A 23872-nucleotide genomic window follows, 5' to 3' on the forward strand; every position below is an offset into this window, starting at 1 on the left:
ACTTGTAGTCTTCAGCCTCAACCGATGCTGACTCATGTGACATCACTTGAGGCAATTTATCAGATTTCACACAGCTCCCTCTGGAGACACAAAAGGCTTTACTCTACTTTTTCACATATGCAGTAGAGCTCCCCAGTTGAGCTAAATGCTAACAACTATGCTAACATGCTCACAATTCTGATGTTTAGCAGGTCATGTTTACCATGGTCACCATCTTAGTTTAGCTTGTTAGCATGATAACATTTGCTAATCAGCACTAAACCCAAAGTAAAGCTGAGACTGATTGGAATGTTATTAGTTTTGCAGGTGCGTATTTGGCCATAAAACAAAGTATTGGACAAATTAAAAATTTGACAATGCTAGATGAAAAGTCAGGGATCATTAAAGTTATCACAATTCATCATGTGATATAATCATTCATTATTTCACTCTGAACCAAAAAAAGGCATGGTGCAAGAGGAAAAGTCAGGGGTGCTCAAAAGTCATTAAGAATCATCCTCTGAGGATCATGAATGACTACAAATTGTCTAATAGAGATATTTCATTGGATAATCAAAAACTTTGACCTGCTGGTGCATGCTAAGTGAAAAGTCAGGGGATCGCCAATGTCCGTAGGGTTCATTCTCTGGGGATCTTGAACATCTGTACCAAATACTGGGTATCTCAGTCTGGACCAAAGTGGTAGACAGACCAACTGACTTACATTAAAATCCTCAGAGCCACTCAGCAATGGCTAAAAACTGAGAATCAAGAAGCCATGTGATCAGTTTTATAGGTGGAAGTGTCCTGTATCAAGCTGAGAAAACTGAGCCTCCAATGAGCCTCCATTCTTTTTCCAAGAAGCCAAAGCAATCAACCAAACCAAAAGGAACTTTAGATGTTTTCCTACAAGTAAAAACAAGAAGTTGTGTGATATACTGTACTATACTAATAGCTGATCAAACAATAATTTACACAATAAATTGTCCCACAGTCATATTCACACACTTGCTGTGGTGTTTAACGTGTCTTGTAATCAGTTTGAACCTGATTAAGTTTGAAATAGAACATCATCAACTCCTCCATGATGTCTGTTTTGAGCACACTGCACACCCCACTCATTCTCACCTGAAAGACAACCCTGGACTTCTCAAGGAGGTATTTAGACATTGAGGTCCCTACAACAACCCCACTGTCAACCAAGATGAGAGACAGTCAACAAATAAAACAGTTGTAACCAATAACATCTGGGGGAGCAACAAAACAGCAAAAGGTTAACATCATTTTTTGGACTCACTGGAGGATGTGGACATGGAGGTACTTGCCAAAGCGGCTGGAGTTGTTGTTGAGGATGGTTTTGGCATTCCCGAAGCTTTCCAGGATAGGAAAGACCTCCATGGGCTGGTGGAGGAAGAGGACGAACGAAGTCAATCAAAGACAAAAATGGATGGAGGACTGAAAGTTTAATGCCCTAATGCTTTGCAATCTTTTTCATTTAAAACGTAACATAATTGATAAAATCGTACATTAAACCTGCATTTTTGGCCACTTGGGGGCAGCAGAATAAGCTGTAAACACAACGCTGACGTAGCAAACGTCAGTTGCGTATTTAGGCTACACATCCAGCAGATATAGAGCAACATTAACATTAATTTGGAGTCTGTTTAATTTGTAGTTTGTTTCAGTCTCATAAATAGAAGTCAAATATTCACTCTCCTTTTAGTTCTGATTTGGTTTCTACCCTCTCCTGAGAAAAATATCAGGCCCATCAGCTGCTAAATGCTCCACTATGTTCACCAGCTAGTTGCTAACTTTGTCTGTCTGCTGTTTGGTGCTGAGTGGGTAGTGTGCAGTAGTTTTTTCACAGCTTTTTCACTGAAAACAGCTGGAAACAAGCTGATTAGAGGAAAAAACAGTAAAGTTGTGGGATGTGAAACCAAAATAAGTAGCTAAAAGATGCTAAAAAGTAACTGTTGAGCTGAGTGGAACTGCAGAGAAGGTGAAGCAGAGGAACATGGCACACTTTGAGCAACTGCTCTAATCCAGGTTCATGTCAACACTGTTCTCCTCATCACTGCCCACTAGTTCATCTTCACTCCTCTGGTGGAAGATCTAACTCTGCCCTAAGAATCTGGCTTGCATGATGTATGGATGAAAGAAACATATGTAAACTGGCTAGATAGTCAAAAATAGCACAAAATGCGGTGTACAATTACAATTATCGTACTGTAAAGCATCTACAATGTTTTATCTTCTAGGAACAAAATATTTTTGTTAAAACTGTATGGACTTATTGACTAGAAATGTACACAAAAGTAGACCAACATATAATTTGGGTGGGATATCACAATTCCTTCTGACTATGATTTCCAGTGGTGTAATTTATAATCCATTATAAATAAAAATAATGTTTTTTTTCCTTTTTAAATGTAATCAAAAGTTGTAAACATAGTCTCAGAGTTAAAATTGAGATAAAGTAATTGCTGCCATATGGCAACACCATATGGTGTTATGAAGGTATTCCTTTGTGTTATTCACAGTGAATTACCTGTCGGAGATTGTCGTTTCTGCCCTGATACATGGAGCTGAGGTAATGGACCATTAGCTTCGTAGCTTCAGTCTTTCCTGAACCACTCTGGCCACTACACAGGAAATAGAAATTATCTGAAATTTGACACAGCTTTCTGGTAGACTCACTTAAATGCAGTGAAAAAATATTAATATTCATAACATTTTTAGGAGTTCTTGTTCAAATCCCATGTCCTCAGCGCATATGGTACAAATCTTTACAGGCTGACTGACAGACCAGTCTATCGATATGTATGTCTTTGCCTTTTAAGGATAAGGCTGACATTATTCTATATTTTTCTTACTGTCAACATCTCATGAATAGACCCAAATCAACAATGTGTTAGTCTGTGGCACTTAGCATCAAGGCCCTTGGTTCCTACTTCCTTCCTGAACAAATAAAGCTTTGAAAGGGGTTCATGAATATATAGTTTCATTTTTAATGTCTCAGTAATTTCCTAAAACAGCTGGCCATGGTAGTTTTTAGCAAATGTTACCTAAACCGGAGGTCAACAATGGAAGTCTATGGCACAGAGAAATATCCAGCTTTGGATACATAGACTTGTTAGTTAAATCAGTTCATTGTTGGTTTGGGTCTCTTCATGGGATTGGTTGGTAGAAAGGAAAATATAGAATATCACCAATATCTGTGTAGATCATAAATGCTGGAAAAGAGCAGGGGATTTGGTGAAATCCTGAGAATCTGCATAGACAGGAACAATAAGACTCTGAATTGGTGCAAACTGGACAGAAGTAGGCAATAACATAGGTGAAATTGATGTTCCTGTACCTTATGATGATGCACTGCTCCTGTGTGGAAACCTGAGAGTGGCTGAAGGCAGCATCAGCTATGGCATACACATGGCTGAAGCAGAATACGACAGAACATGAAACACTGATTTTGATGGGTGAGACAACTTATATGACACTCATGCTGTAATAAAAAGTAAGCAGATTATTGAATAGCAGTTTGGGGAAGTGTTAGCTCACGGTGAGTTTCTATGTTGCTCTTTGCCCTGGAATTTCTGTCTCAGCTCCTCTGTGTAGATATTAAGCGGTTTGAAGGGGTTAATGGACAATAGCATGTTTCCAATGTAAGTCTGGGAAAAAAATGACACAGGCTTTCAGTGAATATGTACACAGAAATAAATAATTTAACTGTAGAAATAAACAAGTTTGAAAATCTCACTTAGCAAGGATGGCAGGTATTGCTAAGTACTTGCATAAACAACAGTTGTTGAGTTGTGGTAGTGCACTATTGGATGGTTGTATGGCTATCATGCAGCATTGAAGGAAATTTCTAACTAAGACAAAAAGATATATGATTCGATTTACTAGCTTTTTCAAGAGCTTTCAACTGCATCTCCTCAGTGGGTGGAATTTGCTCTTTGGTTCAGTTAAAGCAAACTCAGTCCTCTGAGGGAGAGCTCCAGAAAATCTCTGGATAAAGATAGTGTGATGCAATTGAAAGCTCTGTAAAAGCGGTAATAGTTAAGTGGTCAGCTTGGAACCATTTACTAATGGATTCAAAGTCAATTTCAGCAGTTGAAAGCTTCTGTAATAGCTAGTAAGCTGCTCTTGAGTTAGTTTTTACAAATAATTTAGCATTGCACTTTCATAAAGTTGGGTGACTCAAAAGAGAAAGATTAAAAAAAATCAAGAATGATCAGAATTGATAAGTAGAGGCTGAGATATGTATACATCTTTCAAACTCCATCCCCCTAGTTTCACAAAGGCTTTTTGTTAAAAATGTAGTCTCCAAGCCCAAGCGAAATAACCCTGATGACATCACTATGACATCACAAAAGTTATTTTCCCAGACTTTAGCTCCTCCAGAGCAACACAAGACATCATACAACAGTTTTTACAGGTTAAGTAGTTCTAACCATTATATTTATGTATAAAATTGGTGATGTCCATTTGCAAACCAACTTGTTTCAAACATCTAATGTTGCTGGAGTCATATTAGGAAACTTTTTCACATTAAAATGCTTCAGCGTATTTTATAAATTGTATCATATACAATATATGAAAAAAGACATATATATATATATATATATATATATATATATATATATATATATATATATATATATATATATATATATATATATGGAAAGATGAGAATAGTAATGAAACTTACATAACTTACATAAATACAGTCACGGTGAAACCTCTTCTTTAGATTCAGAAGCACAGAGCTCTCACACACCTCTCTAAGAACATTGGACAAACAGGTTGAAAGTATGCATAATTATACTGTAGGTACTGTTCGTGTGTGTGTAAACTCACTCCAGCTGGGACAGATCCTCCACCTCATCCACCTCTACAGGTCTTTCGCTGCCATGCATCACCACCTGAAAGACAAAGAGAAAGACATGAGCAGATACTGTATGAGGACACAAGCCCAAATCCAAGGATCACTCCATTTAAAGGCTGACCCCAGTGAATATGCTGGACTTCACACAGCTCTGCCTTCTCTCCACAGCTATCTTCTAGTCTAACTCACACTAAATAGATTTCACTTTCCAAAAAGTGAATGAAGCTTCATCAGAGCCCTTTATGGTTTACGATGTGTTTTGTTTCTGCACTTCCCTGCTGCCTATGGTCCACTCCACTCCCCACTCCATAACCTTTCCACAGCAGGTAACCAATCCACTTGCAGTGGTGGAGCGATGTGATAGCTGATATTTTGCAATCTCATAGCAGCGTGCTGTGGTGTGTTGTATGCTCTATTGTTTCTGCACAGACTGGGAAATAAATAAATCAGCAGCAAGTCTTTTATGTATTGTTGTCTTGTGTATACACTGGCTATAAGGGATGAAATGGAACTGATATGCTGACACTCCAACCCTTATACACAACTATAGTTAATGTTTGTCTTTTTGGGATTAATATGGTGCATAGGACAATGCAATTTGACAGGGTCGCGTGAGAAATTGGTAAAATGGCAAATGCTGAGGCTCACCAGTACTAGAATGTTGCAGTAACAAGGATGATAGTCAAGGTGTGAGGTCTTTCCTCTGCTTGCAACAAGACCCAATGATTGAGAATTGTCAGATAGTCAGGGCGTTTGTCCAACACTTTGGGCAAGACATCAAGACAACTACTCACTCATTTGCAATGACATTTGGTATGGATATTTAATCGTCTTCACAGGGTGAAGCCCTGACCTTTCACCTAGTACCATCATCAGCTCAATCTCCCCTTGCCAATCACTTTGGTCCACTTTTTATCCTTGAGAGGGAGCACAGTCCGATCTTCATCATGTCAAAATGTTTAAAAACCTTACCCATCAATAGAATGATAGGCTCCATGGCGACAGGTGTGGTTAACCATCCAACCCATCCAGGATGATACAAATCAAAACAATGAACAATTCAAGAAATGTACCATGAAAACTCCAGCAAAAAACATCAATCTTACATACAACAACACAGTGTGTTGTGGATGTACTCACAACACACAAAACAACAAAATGAGAGAAAGATACATTTCCATTTTGGACACTTTTTTTCTAGTGCCACCCTCAGGCTAGATATATTGTAAAGATATTGTAAACTAAAATTTTAATGAAATTCGCTATGGAAATTCATAGAACCCAGTTGAGGAATCACAGTGACTTTGGTGTTAGCTTTGCATATAAAATATTTGACAATCCATGTTGCTGGCTAGTCACAGCTAACATCTCTACAATTGGTACATTCGCCATTGGTGACTAATCCAGGAGTCAGATGCATGTGGATTACATGAGCAGAAAATTTGTGTCATGTTCAATCTGACAGACCTGAGAGCAGCTAAATTATGAGCGTTTTTTCCTTCTGTTCAACACGTTATGCACTGTGGAGTGTAATGATGATTGCTGAGTATTACTACCTGTGTACTGACTAGTCGACTCTCCAGCATCTCCTGGGTGGGGTCATCTGATTCCCAGGGACCCCTGCCATTGTGGGCTGGAATAGTCCTGGCCTGGCCCCCATCGTCATAGACTGTCCACTTGGTTAGCTTCTCAACCGTCTGATGAGGCAGCAGGTTCTCAGCACGCAGCCAGTCCTGAACCCCACACAGAAAAGACAGATGATTCACCATAAAGGAATCAATGTGTTTTAAATCAACACATTGATTTAAAACACATTGATCTAAATCAATGTTTCTCACAACTTGAAACACTAGAGGTACTCTATCTATAGTTGTTCCACTAAGAATTGTTTAAGTAACTGAAATGTGTTTCATACTACTATTTATACCCGTATTTCTGCCAATCTATCACAAAAAGTAGATTTACCAAAACTGTAACACATACCTGAGGGTCTCCACTCATCCGTGGGTTCCCAGCCCAGTGCACCTCTGGTTGGGTATATATAGCCCCCTCACCCATCAGCTGGGCCACTTCCCTGTCTGCCTCTTCTTCATACACAGACCGTACACCTGGCATCACAGCACCTGACTCCCCATTTGAAAGGGGCTGAGTGCTGGACCTGGGTATCCCAGCTGCAGTCTCTTTCTCTGGGTCTGGCCCCTTGGCCCGAATGGATCCGGCACCAATTATTCCCCCTGATAAGGAGATCTTGGTCAGATTGATCTGGGAAGGGCCCAGTTTCCCTCTTGCAGCCTGTAGCACACTGACTCCATTTTGATTGTCTAAGGCAGCTCTCCTGTTTGTATCCTCAGTGTTGGAGGAACCTTCCTGCGCTGCGGTACCAACACTGGCCCCAGGGCTCCTCTCTGCCACATCTCCGCCTGATATGAGCCCTCCTGGCAAGGGCTTCTTGATGGACTTCAGGAGGCTGAGATCTGGTTTGACAGGAAGCACGAGCCTGGCACCTGGCTTTGGGGGTTTGGGTTCTGAGGTAGTGGGCTCTCCTGGTGATTCAGTGGTGCTTGATGGTGTAGAAGGTCCAGGGGCAGCCTGGGGTGCCTGGGTTGTCTTAGCCTTGCCCAGTTTGTTCATCCTGGGGAGTACCACAGCATATTTAGCCTCTACCTCTTTTTCCCCAGCTGGTGCTGCTTCTTCCCCTCCAGCCTTTCCCTGGAGGCCGGCTTTTTCTTTAGCCATTTTGTCCTCAGAGGAGGTCCTTGTTTTCCTACTGGCCAGGCTGGTTTTACTGGCAACTCTCATGGCCATCCGATGTTTGAGGACATTGCCCTTGGATTTTCTAGTGCCTTGTTTCTGTTTTATGGCCCGATGGGAGAGCCAGCGGGAGACCCCAATAGCTTTGGTCCAAGCAGATAGCTTTTTCCTCAAGTTTAACCCTCTTGGCATTTTCATCTGAATCCAACCGGACACTCTGCGAAGAGTGGTCACACCTTTTCTTCGCGCTATCAAACGTTCCTTTGGTTTGCTGGACATCCCATCGACAGCCTCACTTTCTGATGTCTCCTCATCAGGCTTTACTAATATCTTATTTGCTTTGTGTCGTAGAGACGCCATCTTGACCTTCCCCAGTAGCAAGCTCTGGGGCTGCCCTTTGACACCACTTCCACCACCAGCTTCCTGCCGGCTTTCTTTTGTTGCTTCAGGCTCCAGAATGGTTTTGAGGTCTTTACCTTTGGCTTTGAGAAGCATCATTTTGTTTTGGCCTTTGATGGCTTTAGTCAGTGTGGGTTCTGCCTCCTTGTCTTCCTCATCTGGATCTGGACCTTTCTCATTGATATTTTTTGTTTTGTTGGTTAACTGAAGTGGCTGGCTCTTCTCTTTTGGTGCTGGAATCTCCTCTGTTGCAGAGCTGGTTTTCTCCTCTTTCTGTTGCTTCTTTTTGTTCTTTTTCTCTTCCTTGGCTTTTTGTTTGGCTTCCTTTTCTAACCTCTGTTTTTCTGCTTTGGCCCTCTGTTTCTCTGCCTTCTCAGCCTGCTTATCTGCCTTTGTCTTTTTAAACATCTTGTATTTTGGCTCTTGTGCAGGCTTTGGGGGACGTGGTGTCTGTCTGCGTCGTCTGCAGGCTTTGTTAGTTGTTGGCTTTTCAGACGTGTCCTCCTGGGTTATCTCCTTGTCTTCACACCTATCACTGATGACTGCCTCAGATACTTCCACTTCCTTCCCTTTTTCCACTTCTTCTTCACTGGATGTGGCCGTTTCGACCTCAGAGTGACTTCTGGATTTGGCTTCTTCTGCAAGTTCTTTGTCTGATTCCTCGTCTGCTGTCTGTTCAGTATCTCTTTGAGTGTCTGATACCTCAGCCTCCTCCTTACTGCTCTCCTCACTCTCCTGTGTCTCAGTTGGCTCTTTGCTACTGTCCCGCTCCTCCTCCTTCTCATCATTACTACTTTCCTCTTCCGTCGCCTCCACTGAGCTTCCTGCATCGCTCTCTGATTCCTCCTCCTCACTCTCTGTCACTTTATCACTTCTCTTGTTTTCAGGCTTGGCGGGGTGCTTGTTGTTGATCCTCCCTTGTTTTGTTGTGGGTGCTTTTGGAGGTTTGAGTTTGGTGGTCTTGTTTATGCGCCCTGTACTTTTACTGTCTCTCTTGGGTTGGGGTTGTGATCTACCATTGGCTGTTTTCCCATTTCTTAATGTGATCCCTGTTTGTTTCTGTGGTGGCTTCTGTTCTGCCCCTCTCTTTTTTCCTTGATCTGTGTTACTCCTTCTGTTACTCTTTATATCATCTGCCTTTTCGTCCTCCAGATTAGGTACATTCCCTCTACCTTTTTGTTTCCCATTAGGCACTTTAGAGGGAGGCTGGGAAACTTTGGAACAATTTCGCCTCACATTTTTCTGATGATTTCCTTTTTTTACCTCCTCTGCTTTCTGCTTCGTGGCATTTGCTCTACCTTGGGACTTGACGGGCGGCATGGCTATCAATTCTTCAGTGTTGACATTACCTGCAGAATAACATAACCATAAACATTTCCTTTGTTTTGTCATTTGATATCATACTGATGAATAAAATGGAAAGACGTCATTTACAGATTTCAGTAGTCTGGCATAAGAAAATAAATATTTATCAATGACACACTTTGAAAGATAAGTTATCCACTCAGTAAAATTAACAATCATGGGCAGTAGGTTGAGTAACATGTCTGTCAAACTCAGTGAAACCAGGTCCTTTGCTCAATCCATCAGCATTTAGACCAGGTTTCACACTTTAAGTCCCTGATCCTTGTTCTCAGGATAAAGACACCCAGGTCAGACCTAGTTCAGTCACAACTGACCTATTTTTTTTTAGCTAACAGTCAGTGCTAGGATATAGACGCTGTAATACATCTCTATCAAGTCAAACTTGACAATAAATCAATTTAGTGAAAGGAAGCAAAAGCACATTGAATCAAAATTCATGCACAATCTTTTGACAGTTCTTCACATGCTGGATGAAAACAACTCTCCTTTTTCTTTTGTAATGGCAAAGAACAGCTTTTATCTGCAGGTTAAATCTAAACAGCAGTGCAAGGCTATCTTTAGATCCACCTACATGTAGTTGTATAGCCTGTGCGCCCTGGGGGGAAAGCAGTGAGAGCTCATTTCAGTGTAATATAGCTTACCAGGCTTCTCAGGTGAAACTCAGGCATGCCTGGGGGGCTGCAAAGTGCTCCGGCTTGTCCTCAAGAGCTGGTGTCACTGATACAATCATGTAGCCATGCTTAGGAGGACTGAGGGGCAGTTACACACTGATATCCCACCCACTAACATTATACAGGAAGGCACACAGCCACATATGCAATACACACCCGACAAAAGTTTGCATGTGGTTTATGCATACACACAATGCCCCCATCAACAAAGGTGAGCTGGCGTGCACCGACACGCACACACAAACACAAAGTGGCTTTTGAATAATTGAGCTCTATCTGGCAGGTCAGCTCTGCTGCCTTTCATATGGCCAGCTGGTGAATGCTTGGGAGGAAAGGTGAGAGGTGCTGCTTGGAGTGATCAACAATAGGTGCTGATGGAGGAGAGAGGGAGAGGAGAGAGAAAAGGGTTCATTACCTCGCTTTTTCCCCTGGGAGAGGGAGATTCCGTCAGTGCATGCTGGAATGCTGGAGTGGCCTCATTTCTAAATTGTCAATACCTCAGTGCAGGCCATAAGTATTTGGACAGTGAAACATTTTTCTTCTTTTGACTCATTGACCAGCCCTTTGATCCAGAGGGAGATATGTCAACAATTACAGGATTGACATGAAATGTGGTACAAGTCATGTTCCCCAGGATGAATCCTGTCACCATGAGGTTCACATCAGTGGTTTTGTGTTGTATCGATATCAGTACTTATATATACTGTTATTGCTGATATCAACAGTTCAGCTATATATACTGTATCAACAGTATCATGGTCCTTTTCATATATAGTCTTCAGTTGGGTGCTGTTCTTGGATGTTTCACTTCCCAGTAAGCACTGATCTGATGATATCTAGGTCAAAAGACAGAAGTGTCAATGTTAAATTCGGGTGAAATTTATTTTTTTAAGAGTACCAGATTAAATATATCAGCTAACTCAGTCATTAGAACAGCATAACAGTGACTATAATTCAATGTATAGTTAAGATCTGCTTCCTGTTTAAATAGTCATTGAAATGCTGATAAAACAAGTTACTTGCATATTTAAATAATATTCTTTAAACCAATTTTGATTTTAACCTCTTTTCGCTTGCTAATCACCAAATCACTACTTACTGAGTTGTGTTTGCTAATGATGTCCCTATGAATGTCCACTCAGATCCAAGTGAATAAATCATTACTCAGTGGACAATGCTTCACCATGACAAAAAGACAGCAAAAGTAACAAAGCTCTTTCTTTTTTCAGGCCAAACACTTTCCTTTTCTGGAGACAGAAATGAAGCTGTCTGCAGTGCATATCGGTGTAAAAGCCTCAAACAAAAATTGAGATTCAGAACTTTAACCTCAGGATCATTAAGCATTAAAGTTCAGTCTTGACCTGGGAAATAGTAGTTTGACTAAACAATCCTACTGTATCTCAGGGTCCACTTACTGGCCTTACCGGAGCTTTCATCTGGAACTTTTTTATTTAAGTATTTTTGGGGCATTTTCTATACTTTTATTAGAGAGTAGACAGTATAGGCAGACAGGAAATGATTGGGGTGAAATGGGGATATGCAACAGAGGTCCCCAGCTGGACTGACTCAGGGACATGGAGATTACATGGTCAGTACTTTGCCACCAGGGCACCCAATTTAGCTTAACTTTGACACCAACAGAGATAAGAAGTCCTAAAAGTGCTTTGGATGCAATCATAAAAACTACTGCATGTAATAAGATTCCTCTCTGTGATAGCTAAGCAAACCTTACCTGCTAGTGAAGACCATGAGATATGACACAAAGCTTGGGAAAGAGCTAGTAGGTGGATCTTGAGTTGGGTTTCTTTGAGCAAACTCATAGTTTAAGTCCCGGGCATCCAGCCCCCATTTTCTGGCTCATTTAAAGGTGCATTAGGTAGAATTTAGTGGCATCTAGTGGAACAGACTTGGCAGAAATGGAATATAATATTCATACGTAATAAATGTTTTAATTAATGTATAATCCATGAAACTAAGAATTATGTTTTTGTTAACCTAGGAAGAGCCCTTTATATCTACACAGAGATCAGGTCCCCTTCCACAAGCCCACCATGTTGTACCGCCATATTTCTACAGTAGCCCAGAATGGACAAACCAAACACTGACTCTAGAGAGGGCCTTTCCCGTTTTCCGTGGCCACTGTAGGTTCTCCTACACGGTTGGAAGGGGAGGGGAGGGTATTCAGCTGGTTGCAATCTGCAACCTCACCACTAGATGCCACTGAATCCTACACACTGGTCCTTTAACATCTCCAGGTTGCAAATGACTGACTCATCTTGCAGGGTCATCCTCTAACAGAGCTGCTGCTGTTAGCTAGCCAAGCCTCAGCCAGGTCCTTAGAGAGCTCAGGTTGCAGCAAAGCCACTGTGGCTCGAGGCAATTAGTGAACAAAGCGCCTCATTCTATAATGGATGATCAAAACTCTTGGCTGGGCATGTATGACAACTGATCCCTCCTTTATCCACTTCACCAGAGATGGCCGGGGCACTGTGGATCACAATGACCAAGATTATAGCTGGTGTTTCAGAGAAAAAAAGAAAAAATTGAGAGAGAGCGCTGAGTTTTGGAATATAATCAGACAGGCCTAAATGATGGGTTGGGAGTCTAAATGTTAGGCCTTTTTTCCAGTTGTCAGTGGACTATGCAGACATTCCACATTTATACATTGTCATGGATTTCTTTGCAGAACAGCTGGGATTTGGAATGATGAGATGTGGAAAACAAACAGTTACAAAATAAAGACATGTCAGTGTATTTAGACAATAAAAACAGACACTTCATTCATTCTTGGGAAAAAACATATAATTATCCACAAGAAAACTGTAGTGTGAAATTACAAATCAAAAAAAATTAGGGTTCTTAATCAGTTCACTACAAAAATATATTCTAGGCAGAGGCTAAAATAGTATTCCGGCATTCTCAGACGCAGTACCAAAATATTTCCTTGTACGATCTAAATAGCAGCCAACCCCAGTTACAACAGGCCCACAGGTACAGACTGAGTCACATACATACTGTATATATTAAAAAGATTTCACTACAATAGCTTACAATTACATTCCTAAATTACATTATTCATTGCTGGCATTAAAAAATGGTTTACATAAAAAATAATTAAAAAACAAACCCCATAGAAACTGTTCCCCCAAAAAAGTACAGCACTGTGAGCTCCGCAGTAGTGGAGAAGTACCTATGGCCGGTTACAAAGTTTTTATCAAGTGGACGGGAGGGGAGAGGGCTGTGTTAGCAGTGTGCAGGGGTACAACATACTCTCTATTACTAATTTGTTAAATCCTGACTGAAAAATAAAAAATGTGTGGTTCAATATACATAAAACAACTTTTGTATCTTTTTTTTTCTCTTCTGGGGCATCACAAAAAAATATTTTCCCTTGATAGTTCATCTGAATAGTATAGAAGCCCATTAATGCCAGGAAAAGAAAAAAAAATAGATGAAGTGTAAGGAATGACAAAAATAAAAAAAACACTGATATTACGTCAAACTTTTAACCCAAGTGAAAATGAGAATTTTTTGCTTCAAGTCAAAATTACAAGATATTAAATAAAAGTGACTTTTGAGTCACTTTTATAATAGTAAATCTAACTTAGTCAAAAGTATGAGATTTACTAAATCAAAACTAAGTTACTGAGTCAAACCTATAAGATACTATGTGGAAATTATGGCTTTTGAGAAAATTATGACTAAGTCAAAATCACAAAAAAGTATGACTACCAAGTAAAAAATTATGAATTTGGAGTAAAATTATGGTGGAAAGTCAAAATGATCAAATATAAATTCAAAATTATATCATGCTAAATACCAAGTAACAATTATGAAAGTCCAAATTTTCACCATCTAAATATTTTGACTTAAAAAGTAAAAACATTAACTTAGTATCTCATTATTTTGACTTTTCCATCCATTTTTTTCTTCTTTTTATGGCAGAATAAGCTTCCACAGTTTAGATTGGAGGTTTCTTCAAATAAAAAAAAAAACAGGCACAAATCACATAAAATTGAAGCTACACATTAGTTTCATCAACCTAATTCAAATCATCTCCTGCACTCCGTCCAGCTGTATGTCCATGTGGGGAGATGTCCAGCAGAGACAGAGCATGGTGATTGGACAAACTGTGTCCACTGGCAGTCCAAAAGGCTGGTGGTGATAAAGGCTTTCTGAATGAAGTGGGTATGGTTGCTATTTAAGTCAAACAGCCTCAACAAGTGGCATCCATGGCAGATGTGAGATGCTGGTTTGATGCTGGCGAGGATCAAAGTTTTTTTTGTGTGATGAATTCTGGCACTGGTCACGTGAGGAATGTGCTTCATGTAGCTTTGGGTTAAATGGTTGTGACCATGCTGTGAGGATTTGTGTACAGTGTGTGGTCTTTAGGCACAGGTGGTGTCTCTTCCTTCACCCTCTGTCTGTAACCGTTACTGCTTGATTCCACCGGGCACGGCAGTGTCGCGGTTTTGTTCCGTCCTCTGCATGGCTTCAAACCCCACCAGAAGCAGAGTGTTTTGCCTGCCTGATATTGATGACTTGCTCTGATTTTGTTGATTTGGTCATTTTTCCTTGATTTTTGTGCTTCTACTATGGGTAAGCAGGCTATGTAGTTTAATGCTTTCTTTTTTTTTGTCTGTTTTGCCGTAGCAGCCAGAACGTGATTCAGCCGCATCCGGTGGAATCAAGCAGTTAGTGAGTCTTCAAGCAGCCTGGTGGTGCTCATAGTGCACGCTACTGCCAAGAGCCCTTTGGTGTCTCTACGAGGGGCCAGTGGGGAGGTCAGTCACTGAGGCAAGGGGTCAGGGGTCAGTAGTGGTTGTTCTGGCAGCCAGGCAGGAGACGAGAGCTGCCACAGGACTGCAGTATGCTTCATGATCATTAACGTGTCAGTTCACTCTGAGGACAGACAACAGAAACAAACTGTCAATCATATGTCACTTTTTAGTTAAAAGGACCATTTAATAGTCCCTCCAGGAAATTGTAATTTTACAATTACAATAATTAACACAAATTCAAGAAATCTCTGCAATATTTGCAAGAAAGTGCAATTTAGAAAAATTACCGCAACTTTTCCGCATGAAATGGCCAAATTAACAGACCGCTTGTGATTTGGAGCAGTTGTCGCATTTCATGTTACGTCATTGCAGCGCGCAATCAGCAAGGATTTAAGTGGAGGAAATGATGCCATAGACTGAGCTAAACAAATGTTCCCAAATGAGGTTTGCATCCAGTTAGTCAGAAGAACACAAGCTGATGTTGTTCAGACAGCTAAGATGGACATAATCTACCAAAAAAATTAAAAAAAAGCACTTTGGAAATGAAACTATATTTTTATTTTAATGGAATTATATTAATGGCATTATTGACTGTTGAGGTGAAAGTTTTATTTTTATTTAATAAAAGGCTTATAAATGGAACTCAAGTACAGTATTTTCAACTTTGAGCCCACGGTTCTAATGTTCAGAAAATACATTTTAAAAATTAGCACTGAAATATAGTTGTTTCTACGCAGTACGCTTTTTATCCAAGGAAGTGATTATATGAGACTCTACATTGGTAGTCATTTTCTAAAAATCGCATTATTTTCCATTGCTTGCAATTTTTCCCAATTCTCGCAATTTTAGTGCAAAAAGAGCACATAAAACATTACAAATTGTATCGCAGTTTTTGAAAAGCTGCTGCAAATTTTTGACTGCAATAATCACAAAAAAGCTCTGCAATATCCTGGAGAGAGATTTAAGGTTGTTTGTTTTTTAAACACCACACAGAATTCAAATTTATACTTATTTCACAATCATACATTAAAGAAGGATGGAAAACCAGGAGCAACAATATGGCCTAGAATTCTTCATTACTATGTCACATTTTTGTTAGTACTTCCCAGCAGTATATGATGATAATTCACTGACACTTTCCCATTCAATGTCACATCAGTCTCACTTGTAGTTTATAGATGTAGAGCTTCTGACAGCCCACAAACACATACAAACACATTTTAGAGCTAAGTTTACTGCCCACAGCTATCATTTGTACATGAAATTTAAGTTTTTAATACCTTTTAAGGCTTTTTCTCAAGCAAACTGAATTCAGTGCTTTTTAAGACTTGCAGATAGTCTGTATTAATATTACAGGAAAAAGGTGTCACTATTTCCTCACCTCCACTGTCCAGCAACGTCTCTCAAGCGACAGCACTCTTCACATTATTCTCCAGGAATGACCTGTGGAAAAACCATCAACATGACTGGTTACACACTGTGTCCATGTTCACCTTTAGATCAAAGTTCAACCAAAATGGGATTTCTAATTTCTAATAAACCAAATGAATCATTTGCTAATAATTTGTTAGCTTGGTAGTATTACTTCTGATCATCTTTTACAGCTACATTCATGTATTTTTTGGCCAGTTGAAGGTAGTGGAACAAGCTGTGAACACTGACATATTACTACCTTATAAAAGTTGCTATAGCTCAAGTGTTAGGAAACAGTTGCCTATTTAGTCATCCAGTAGACACAGAACAACAATATTCACTCTCTTTTAGGTCTGTGATGTTCTCCACCTGCTCCTGAGAAAAATATCTGGCTCTTTAGCTGCTAAAAGCTCTTCTATGTTCACCAGCTAGTCGCTAACTGTGTCTGTCTACTGTTTGGTGATGAGAGCAGAGTTTATGGGAAAGAAGAACCCTGACAATGAGCACAAAGAGCTCTGTAGAGCTGAGGGGAACTGAAAAGTTGATATTTCTGCTTGTTACCTTTCACGTCACACAGTCATTATTAATATTAAATTACTGATTAGTCCAGCTTTAGAAATTGAAAGTACTGTTTGGGTGTATGTTTGTATTTTGATCCTGTTGACAAGAATGACAGCTACTATCTTACATTGTGTGATGATGTGAACTAAATATGGGAATCTTTCCCATCACCATCTTCCCTCCCACATCATGTGAATGCAGCATTAGACTGAAATCATTTTATTTGAAACACATTTATGACTTATTGAGCATGAGAGTTCATTCTTCACCGTGGGAAGCAGTGGCTTGAAAAAATAAATCTTACTAACTTTTTCTGGAGCTTTCTAGCTCAGTAGGTCAATGGTGACTTGTGGGCGAAAGCTCTGAGAAAAGCTGGAAAGTTTGTTTTTTTTTGTTCTAAAGCTTGAGAGTGAACACTTATTCTTAAATTTATGACAAATATTGAACATTTTTACACACTGGTGAGATATCTTCTAAAGCAGTATTCATATCTTGGGACATGAGAACTCAGCTCATTACAGAGACTACTGGTTTTAGATTTTATGCCCAATATATTGAGAAGCAAAAGTCAGTCCAGACAATCTTTAGACCCTCTGAGGAATCATCATACTGATACTTACGTCTGGTCTCCTTCTAGTGACTTCTGGATCTCCTGGAGCACTTCTGCAAAGAAACAGAACATGATTGTAACTGACTGGTGTTCTTAACACTTCTCACACCTGAGACCTGCAGCAGCAGCAGCAGCAGCAGCAGCTCGGTCACATTAGGATCCAGCTTTCTGGGCTCAAAGGGGAAGCTGTACAAATCATGCGATGGGATGATGGGTTTGGTAAACACTGCTCAGGTTTCCAACCTGCTGATGAGGGTGTGTCTGCCGACAATGGGAGCAGAAAGCTGACATACCAGTTAGGAGAGGCAGCACAGGTTGCAAATCGAACTGAAGCGAGACTTTAAAGGTTTCAGATAACAGTCATGATATTTCTATATCCGTATGATCCAACATTTGTCTTTCTCTCTCGAGTACTCACTCTCGTCATTCAGCAAAGCATGCTCCATAACACGTCTAGCTGCGCTTTCTGGAACACACAGGCAGCAAGCATAGGACACGTCAGTACAGTCAGCCACAAACAACAACAACGTTGTGTGTGTTTGTGTGTGTGTAAACAGATGGGTAGACAAGACAGCACGGTAGCATAAGCACAGAGTTAAAACAACAGCAAACAGAACACTACATCTGGACATGTAGTATTCCATCAGCCAATGGCACATGCATGTTTAAGTATGATGCCGTTTGTTGCTATTAGTAATTCTCTGAGGCCTTTGAGAGATGTTTTACCTGCGTCTTCGCTCTCTTGACGGGCGTTTCTGGAAGAACAGGGACGACAAAAACTCATAAGTACCAAAACTAATGACGCCTTTCTACAATTTAAAAAAAATAGGAAACTCAAAGTGTGTATACCTGTGAGCAGATGAAGCTCCGTCAGGCTGTGCTCTGTGTTGGGTGGATGTGCCTGAATGAAGAGGGACCTCCACCAGACAGCGAGGCTCCACCACGCAGCGGGTAGACAGAGAGAACCGTTCAAACTCAGACGGAGAGATCAGGTAGAAGCCTTAGGGAAGACAACAATACAAGAAAGGATATATGAGAAGTGCAGTCAGAACAGTCATTTGTGTCTTTAGGATCTCTAAAGAACATGTTCTTAGCCAAGACTGGCTCCAAACTAGTTGTGATGTCACTCAGATTTAAGGTAGGTTTTTACCCTGGCCATGCTTGGTGAAAACACAGGAAGCGATGCCGCTGACGTCCTCTCTGCGGATGCAGGGGTGCTGAACCTGCATCTTGACTCCTGGCAGCGACACCACGTGGAGGTCGCCCTGATTGGTCAGGACCACCAGGCCGCTCTCGCCGTAGTCCTCCGACCGACTGCTGCCGAACCAGGCCACGCCTACCCGCCGTACTCTGGAGCCGTCCACGGCCGTCAGCTTCAACTTCATCTTAGCACTCACCTTAGGCAGGGTGAACACCTGGACACACACACACACACACACACACCAGACACTGTGAGCTCAGTTTCCCACAATTTCATTCCATTATAGTTAGAAACAAAAGCTTTTCTGGAAATCAGTTCTTGAAAATACCCCACCATCAGTTGTATCTATCATCTCTTAGGGTCATGTCAGTTGTGTGTGTGTGTATGTGTCTGATGAGTGTGTGATCCTGACCTTAAACTGTTCCTCAGATATAACCAGCAGGTGGTGGGAGCCCTGCATATCAGGAGAGCGAGCCAGGTCGTGGGCCACCTCCAATGGCTCAGGAAGAGGAGCCCCCTGACCGTCCAACACCACGATACCGACGACAGGAGCGCGGTGCATCAGCTGGATTTCCTTTGCTGGAAATAAGCGGGCGCAGACAGACAGTAGATGACATTAGAACTACAGGACAGAGATGTGGAAACATGATGAAATCGTTTGGAAAATCATATGTTTCTCACCTGGCTGTGCGGTGACCGGCTCGTCTGCTCTGTGCTCCACAGGAGGGAGGCGCAGCATGTACGCAAACACACAGCCGCCGTTGGTCCCTGCCCATAGGGAGGGTGTGTTGTGTGAACCTAGGAGGAAATGAGGAGGTGTGAATGAAAAACATCACTTATCTGATTGTGTGACCTTCTGGTGTTGTGTATGGGCTAGGTTGAGTGTTTGACGGTGTAACTCACTGTCTGAGAGGAAGGTGTCGGCGAAGTAAAGCGTCCGTACGAGACCGGTGAAAGAGTCGTCTGAAGACCGAGCCTCGATCTTCCTCTGGACGGGAGCCAGCTCCATCTCTGCCAGTTCAGCCTCCAGGCGAGCATTGGCCTCCTGGAGCTGCTCAGAGACAAGATGCAGATTTCAAAGAAGAAAAAAAAAAAAAGTGAGCAAAGTTTAATATAACACAGAAATAAAGAACGCGGAAGAACCCGTGCATTCCACTTTCTGTCACATCTGACTCATTCAGCGACGCTTCTATGAGCCCGGATGAAGAGATAAGCGGGGAGGTACTGTAGATCTACCTTGGCAGCGTTGTTGACATGATGTTTCCTTAGTGACACTCTGCTGCGTCTGATTCTTCTGAATGACTGTCGAAGGGATTTCTTAATGCTCTTCACTCTGGACAGAGGACCCTCCATGGCCAGCTGGTCACTGGGGTTTAGGGTGCACCTACAGAGCAGAGCAAAGATCAACACATGAACGCACAGGTGCACAAATACTGAACCTGCTGGCATACATAACCCTGACACAGAGCCATGGGAATCACAGGCTTAACCCACAGTCCAGGACAGAACCTCAACAGTCACTGTGTTGCACGTGCGCACTTCAAGGTGTGCAAAAAAAAAGTGCAGGCTCTCTCTTTGCTTAAGTAAGTGTATGGTGGTTGTGGTCACCTACTGTTATTTGCTTTATATGGCGGTGATGTCTGCCTTGGTGAGGCTTTATTCTGCTGTTGTATAAGAGGTGTCAATGTGAGGCTGTTTGATTGTTGTATTTATGCATGTTGCACCTGCCGCTATGTCCGCAGCATATTTATTTATGATTGTCGTTTTTGTTCATTTGTGTGGGTTTGGAGCGCTTGTCTGATTATACCAAGGATATACTGAGTAAGGCAGTTGTATAAGTGCTTATCTGTTGTATGCATAGGCTGCATACCAATATGTAGAAAAGCCATATATGAGATCCAGGTAGAGAGATGCTCAACTGTGCACATCACATCACTCACTGAACAGCCACATTCACTCCTAACAACTAATCATATGGCAGCAAAATACCTGTGACAAGTGCATAAAAACATTACATAACAAAGTACAATAACACCAACCAATAACAAGACAGGAACATGGACAAACTAAGATTGATATCTCGCTTTCCCCAGTGCGTGCTGGGAAACTTTCCTTCACATTTGCTCCCGGGACACTACAGTATCTTAACTTCATTGTGTGTAATGTTTTTATCTTTATCTTGTTTTCTATTTTTATCCACAACAAGCAACTCTACATTAATTGCTGCTGGGAATTTCAACAGGATGCGTTGACCGTATTTGGCATTCTGGGGGGGGTGTGTCTGTATGTAAATGAGCCTGTGAGTGCACAAGCTGAGATTTATCATTGCTCAATGTGTGAAGTGTGTGTGCCTGTTTGATAAATACTAATTTTCCTGTTTGTACAGACAGTCCCTAAACACACACACACACACACACTTAGAACTTTATCTATGCATGCTTTGATAAAAAGGAGCCTCTGGAGAGAGCAAACTCAGTAAACTTTCTATCTCTCTCTCTTTCTCTATGTCTCCTTACTTGATGAAGACGTTGTTCTTCTGTTGGTAATCGTATAAGCCGAAGCCGTGGCTGGTGCCAAAAGCAATCAGCTTCCACTCTGAGTGCAGGTTGAGGGCAGTGACCACGGCGGGAGGCTGGCACTGCACCAGAGCGAAGGGCTGGAAGCCTGGGGGAAACAGCACCGGCTCCTCTCGCACATCCAGACGAGTGTGGCCCTAATCGACATGAAAAGCATCAATATACCGATTGTCACTGGAACTCAGTGGTGCTGACATGGCTCTACTGGTGGATGGTACAGTATGTTACAAATAATGATACAAAAAGGATGTACAAACTGTAAGATATTACAGCTTTCAGGGAGTGATGAGTCATGCATTGAAATGACTAGCTGATAAGTAAGGCATTCGGCTTTTTACAGGAAAACATTCCAGCAGTGGTCATTACCTTCCAGCGGAATCCCTCTTGGCCCTGCAGCAAGTCCACAACTTTAGCCTCCACCGTCTGCTCTGCTGCCTCATCATTCAGCTCCAGCACCAGGATCTGGACAGACAAACACCAGACACAGAAGAAGAAGAAGACATGTAAAACAGAAAAAAAACAAACTGATAACAAACCAGGCTCTGCTACTAGAACCTCTAATCTAAATGTGTGCGTGACAAGAAAAGGTCCGTTTCTGACCACTAAACCCTCAGCCTGCCAGCTCTGCCTGTGTTTGCGTGACTGTGTGAAGGCTTTTTATAGTATGAACAATAGCATCCAACAATAACGAATCAGGCTTACTTCTCATACTTTACCACCCCTACATGGAAGTGCACATACCAAAGAATGGAGGAAACATCACAGACAAGTTCCTTCTTCGTACTTCATCATATTTTATATTATTCTGGTAACACCAGGACTTCATTTGAAACAGATAAACTGTTACAATAATATTAAGTATTAAGATGTTGTTTTATTACTATTGGAAGCCTTCCTGTTCTTCTTCTTCTTCTTCTTCTTTTCTTTCATATTTACATGTTGCCATGACAAATTCAGCATTGTGAATGTTTCCACAGCACTATTTCCATCAGTATGACGGAGTGATGTCATACTCACCACTCTGCTGCTCTCGCTTTCTCTTCTCTAACAGAAATTATGTTTTCATTCACTAATTCATCCCTATTGCTTATTGCTTCTACTTTAACACTTTCAATACTAATCCCTCCTTTTCCTGATTTGACATGAAGAATAAAATTTGGAGTAGTGGCTTTTACTTGAGAATTTATGCTGTGTATGCAATAGTTTTTTCCCCAATCTTTCTACCTTTTCCCTTAATGTGGAGCTCAATCCACAGCTGTGATCATGGCTTCATCAACTTTATTTGAAGAGTGCCTTTCACACACAGAGGCAGTTCTAAGTGCTTTACACAAGGTGAAGAAATGTATTTAAAGAACACTGAAAAACACAATAAGTTGGGAAATAAAACAAAGAGGGGAAACACTGATCTATGATATATGTTACCTATGTTAATTAAAACATTTCACCTGTCCAGCTGTGCCAGCTACAATCAGATAACCGCTGTATTTACAGAGGTGGATCTTCTGAATGCCGAGCCTCGGGTCATCACTGTACGGGTCAAAACAGCCAACCTGCAGAAAAAAAAAAAAACAGTAATTTATTAAGTACTTCCATAAAAATGGTAAACTCATAAGAGACTGATGAAAAAAAAAACAAAGGTCAAAATTGAAGCAGCAGACAGCAAGTTGACTGTCAGTCCTGACAATGCTGGATCCTACACTTCCCATAATGCATCTGAATAGCAACCCTCCATGCAGCACTCAACATGATTAAACTGATCTTGATATGTAAAACTGGTTGACTTCCTCTTAGATAAATATAATAATAGTGAGTGAATGTGAACTTTTTCACTGTGTGGATGCATCAGTCAAGCTTTAGATTATCTTCATCTTTTCAGTGGTGATCTGCCATGTAAAAGGAACATTTCCTGTAGAAATGTCTTTCCCTGTAATACAAACACACACACACACACCTTTCTAAACGGCGGCCACTCTCCTTCCGTGCCTTGGTTCATGTTGTCATTGGGGTCAGCGTCTGTGTGGAATACTGCGGATGTGCTTAGTTTGTACATGGGATACAGACAGACTCCTGATGCATCCCAGAAACGCACCGTTCCGTCCTCGTGCCTACACACACACACACACACACACACACACACACACACACACACACACACACACACACACAAATAAACATGATACTGTTAAAATGCCTGACAGCCAGTTAGAGAGAAATATGTTCCAGCGGATACAAAGTTGAGGTGAGCTGACCCTGTGAGCAGCAGGTCTCTCTGTGGAGGGTCTGGGGCCAGGTTCTGCCCGCCTGTTATTGGCCAGGGCTGCGTGGAGAGAGGGGAAATGAAAGTTTAACAATAATACCAACTTAATGCCATCTGTTCTACAAGAAATGAAGGAATGTGTCCATATTCAGGATACAGCACACAATATATATATGATGAACGGCTCTGGAGGAAATTCTTTGAGTCACATGCAATTTCTCTATCAGGTAAAATGTTATGTGCAGATGTTTCAGCAGTGAGAGCGTTATATTGTAGAGGGAAACTTCAGACTGTGCATCGACATGTGTTTAAAGATTCTGTCTGAGGTTAACGTAACTTTAACAACTAGTTAGAGAATTTAAACGTCTATTTCTTTACAGACATCTTCTGGTGAGAAAGTACTGAACATGTCAAGATTTG

General features: G+C 41.2%; 4 protein-coding genes across 6 annotated transcripts in view; all 4 read right to left on the reverse strand.

Moving 5' to 3' along the window:
• myo15b (myosin XVB) overlaps positions 1-1377 on the reverse strand; it is a 41425-nt gene extending 40048 nt beyond the window's left edge. Inside the window, exon 1 of the mRNA XM_042397715.1 lies at positions 1277-1377. The gene's annotated coding sequence lies outside the window, so the exon portion shown is untranslated. The remainder of the gene's footprint in view (positions 1-1276) is intronic.
• Positions 1378-2541: 1164 nt separating this feature from the next.
• On the reverse strand, positions 2542-8163 carry LOC121887132. The gene is made up of 7 exons (XM_042397716.1): positions 6851-8163; positions 6424-6600; positions 4840-4904; positions 4700-4763; positions 3538-3586; positions 3338-3412; positions 2542-2621 (listed from the first exon to the last, which is right to left on the reverse strand). The coding sequence occupies exons 1-5, from the start codon at positions 8114-8116 to the stop codon at positions 3578-3580; spliced, it is 1581 nt and encodes a 526-aa protein (XP_042253650.1). The 5' UTR covers positions 8117-8163; the 3' UTR covers positions 2542-2621; positions 3338-3412; positions 3538-3577.
• LOC121887397 (caldesmon-like) lies at positions 8143-10061 on the reverse strand. Its single transcript, XM_042398137.1, has 3 exons — positions 10024-10061; positions 8352-9366; positions 8143-8191 (listed from the first exon to the last, which is right to left on the reverse strand). The coding sequence occupies exons 2-3, from the start codon at positions 9335-9337 to the stop codon at positions 8143-8145; spliced, it is 1035 nt and encodes a 344-aa protein (XP_042254071.1). The 5' UTR covers positions 9338-9366; positions 10024-10061.
• Positions 10062-12833: 2772 nt separating this feature from the next.
• The window catches only part of llgl2 (LLGL scribble cell polarity complex component 2), a 30398-nt gene continuing 19359 nt past the window's right edge, over positions 12834-23872 (reverse strand). For 2 of the 3 annotated variants that reach the window (XM_042397527.1, XM_042397528.1), the window contains exons 12-27: positions 23445-23512; positions 23147-23300; positions 22641-22745; positions 21562-21657; positions 21136-21332; positions 19856-20003; positions 19523-19670; positions 19301-19417; positions 19032-19198; positions 18569-18833; positions 18268-18418; positions 18145-18173; positions 17837-17884; positions 17429-17471; positions 16216-16277; positions 12834-14955 (exon numbers count right to left, since the gene is read on the reverse strand). In XM_042397527.1, the coding sequence (XP_042253461.1) occupies positions 16238-16277; positions 17429-17471; positions 17837-17884; positions 18145-18173; positions 18268-18418; positions 18569-18833; positions 19032-19198; positions 19301-19417; positions 19523-19670; positions 19856-20003; positions 21136-21332; positions 21562-21657; positions 22641-22745; positions 23147-23300; positions 23445-23512 (1776 nt within the window). In that variant the 3' untranslated portion in view covers positions 12834-14955; positions 16216-16237. The remainder of the gene's footprint in view (positions 14956-16215; positions 16278-17428; positions 17472-17836; positions 17885-18144; positions 18174-18267; positions 18419-18568; positions 18834-19031; positions 19199-19300; positions 19418-19522; positions 19671-19855; positions 20004-21135; positions 21333-21561; positions 21658-22640; positions 22746-23146; positions 23301-23444; positions 23513-23872) is intronic. The other variant, XM_042397529.1, reaches the window with a different exon arrangement.

Source organism: Thunnus maccoyii, chromosome 20 (assembly GCF_910596095.1).
Source record: "Thunnus maccoyii chromosome 20, fThuMac1.1, whole genome shotgun sequence".
Classification (NCBI taxonomy): Eukaryota; Metazoa; Chordata; class Actinopteri; order Scombriformes; family Scombridae; genus Thunnus; species Thunnus maccoyii.